The 3,146-nt window shown below is 51.7% G+C and overlaps 1 protein-coding gene across 1 annotated transcript; it reads left to right on the top strand.

Annotated features, from left to right (window-relative positions):
- Positions 1–42: 42 nt before the first annotated feature.
- LOC107124982 (tektin-1-like) lies at positions 43–2,716 on the top strand (the record flags this gene model as incomplete). Its single annotated transcript, XM_015428461.1, is given in 3 exon segments — positions 43–182; positions 700–922; positions 2,462–2,716. Coding segments are annotated over 3 exon segments (618 nt in total), but the record flags the coding sequence as incomplete, so codon positions are not given.
- Positions 2,717–3,146: the final 430 nt, after the last annotated feature.

Below are 3,146 nucleotides of genomic sequence, written 5' to 3'. Positions count from 1 at the left end.
TGTGTTGTTTTTCACAGTGGGCTGTTTTCCTCTTTTAGGCTAAATCGCTCTGCCAAATACAACCTGGAAATGGATCTGAAGGACAAGTTCACTGCATTGACCATTGACAACTACTGCTCCAGCCTGAACAACAACACACCGAATATTCGATACGCCCAGAATGTCGTTTCGGTGGATGACAGGCAGGTCCCTCCCCAAAAGCTCTTCCTCTGCATCCGCAGTATGCTTCTGAGAGTAAGATAGTCCCAAGGTTAGCTAGTGGAAGGGAGGTACAATAAGCACCTGCATCTACAGAGGCAATATGGGGCATTTTTAAGAGCTCAAGTGGGAGATGAGTCAGACCCAGGAGACTGGTTGAATTGTCAGACAGCAACAGCACAGTTGTATGGGGAGTAATTCTAGCCAAAGCTCATTGGGCTTGGACCAGAGTACCATTGCATACGACTGCACTGAAAGTCATAGGCAAAAAAGAGCATGTGCTCCTAAATAATGGCTATGTTCCTTTAATTTCATTCAGTAGCCATTTACAACTTCTCCACATTTTTTAAATAATGTCAGCTACTTTCTAAACTGCACCACCTAGAAACCTCAGCAGCTTTCCTTTATCTGTTCAGATGTCTCCATTTCTCACAGTTTTGGCAGATCTGGACATCCAGAGTCAATCTGATCTCTTTCTCCCCCCCCCCCTTCCCTCGATAGCTCAGTGAGCCCCCAGGAGTGGGTGGAATTCTCAAATGTGAATGTCGAAAAGGCAGACAAGCAACGGAACAATTCCTTGGCGCTCCGTGCCTTGATCGACAGTATCCTGTCCCAGACGGCGGGCGACATGCGCAAACAGAACAAGACAGTCAACATCGCTTTCCAGAACAGGGTGAAGGAGACGAAGGATGCGAAGGCCAAGCTGGAAACGCACCTGGCAAAGGTGAGCACCAGACTAGCAAGCAGGTGTCTGTGTGGTGTGCTGCAGGGGAGGGGATCGGTTCATTTTTATTTATTTAGGAAGTATATACGCCCCTTTGCCAGAGAGTGGCTTGAGGTAGTTAACAAAGTACTATAAAAACAGAACAATGCAGTGGATGATCTTTGTTTCCAGCTTGCCTTGTATTTATGATGATGCAGGGGAGAGGGAGGGGCTGTGGATCAGCAGTGGAGCATCTTCGTTGCACGCAGAAGGGCCGAAGGTCCCAGGTTCAATCCCCGACATGTGCAGTTTAAAAAAAGGATCAGAAGATGGTAGGCGATATGAAAGCTCTCTACCTGAGACCCTGGAGAGCTGCTGCCAATCAGAATCAATAGACAGCACTGCCCTTGAGAGACCAAGGGTCTACCTCAGTAGAAGGCATCTCTTTTCATCTTTTTAGCAGAATCTGTGCTAAAAATCTGAACTCCCAACGCCATAAACAGCATCCCAAACAAAAAGATCTTCTGAACAGTGCTGCTGAAGTTCTGATTTTCTGGCAAGCCTCAGAAGGATGTCCCTCAGCTACGGAGTAGCCCCAAAGGCAGCGTCCCTTGCTGCTGACGCAACATCTTTCCTCGGGCAATGTTTCCTAGATGAAACATTGCTCAGACAGTAGAGGAAGTTGCTCGGATGGTGCATGAAAGTCTTAAAAGGGGGGCTGGAGGTTTCACTTGAGCTGGACAAGACGGGGGAATTAAATAGGGAGAGGGGAGAGAACTGGGGCTGGGGTCAGGTAGCTTTGGGGGATGCTTCTCACTCTCTGATCCTTTGTGCGCTGGGGTCAGTCCTAGAGATTCTGGGCCCTTGAGCAAAAAGTCCATGATGAGACCCCAGAATCACCGCTGCCCCCCTCCGCCTCCCCTGCTGGGAGTAAGCAAAGGGCCACCTTCACCCTGTGTAGAGCAGGTGGGAGATGTCCCAAGAAAGTGGCTGCTGGAGCTTTGGATGGAGCAAGCACAATCGTCCACTGCTGAGCCAGCTGCCCAAGACCCAGACAGGATGTGTTCAAGTGGCAGCAATGGAAGCCTGCTTCCCCCCCCTTTTCCTCCTCCATCAAGGGGGTTGGGCCATGGGCAGTTAGGCCCTCCCCCAGCATGGGGCCCAGGACAGAAGTCCCTGTTGCCCACTGGCTAAGGCCGGCCTTGTTTGGTGTAGTGGTTAAGTGCACGGACTCTAATCTGGGAGAACTGGGTTTGATTCCCCACTCCTCCACTTGCACCTGGCTGGATGACCTTGGGCAAGCCAGAGTTCTGGCACAGCTGTTCTTGAAAAAGAGCAATTTCTGTCAAGTGTTCTCTGAGTCCCACCTATCTCACAGGGTGTCTGTTGTGGGGAGGGGAAGGGAGTTTGTAAGCCGCTCTGAGACACCTTTGGGTAGTGAAGGGCGGGGTATAAATCCAATCTCTTCTTCTTCTTCTTCCTTATTTGCACACATCGTCCTTTCCTGACTTCTGCAAGCACCACGTTGTGTGCTTCATCCTGGTTTGGCCTTGGTTGCAGGTGATGGAGGAGGTTAACTCCCAAGAGAAGAACATCGCTGCCCTGAAGAAAGCCATCCTCGACAAGGAAGGGCCGGCCAAGGTGGCAGCAACGCGACTGGAGACCCGGACTCACCGGCCCAACGTGGAGCTGTGCCGAGACGTGGTGCAGTACCGACTCATCAAGGAGGTGCACGAAATCAACCGCAACATTCAGAGGTGAGAGGAATGCAGAAATGCGAGGCCTGAGTTGAAGACGTTTCTTGCGTGGACCTGAGCGACCCAGAGGAGGGCATCTTGTGCAGATTGAATCCTCTGTTTGGCTTGGAAGTTTCACAGCATGTTTCCCCCCCCCCCACCTCTCCAGTACAAGTTTGTCCCTCCTTCCTCCAAGGAGCTCAGAAGTGGCACGCATGATAACTTTCCTTCCAGTCTTCGCCTCACAACCCTGGGAGGCGGCATGCTTGCAAGTGAGGGGCATGCAGACAGATGGTAGAGAAATCAGGCAGGTGCTGGTCAGAGGGCTCTGCCATAACCCCCCAGGCCCTGGCAGATAGCCCAGGTCCGCTGGCGTTGGCCCCGATCTGAACACACCGTGCTGTCTAACAGGGTGAGAAATGGATCCCCTGCCATGGCATGAGTGTCCAGAGCATCGACACGACTTCCCTGTTGCCTCTTCAAAGTTTGGGCTGTCCTGGCTTGGCAGC

This window comes from Gekko japonicus, unplaced genomic scaffold (genome assembly GCF_001447785.1).
Source record: "Gekko japonicus isolate JY-2015 unplaced genomic scaffold, Gekko_japonicus_V1.1 scaffold12139, whole genome shotgun sequence".
Taxonomy (NCBI): domain Eukaryota; kingdom Metazoa; phylum Chordata; class Lepidosauria; order Squamata; family Gekkonidae; genus Gekko; species Gekko japonicus.
The sequence above is the reverse complement of the archived record's forward strand: the minus strand, read 5'-3'. Positions and strand labels throughout refer to the sequence as shown.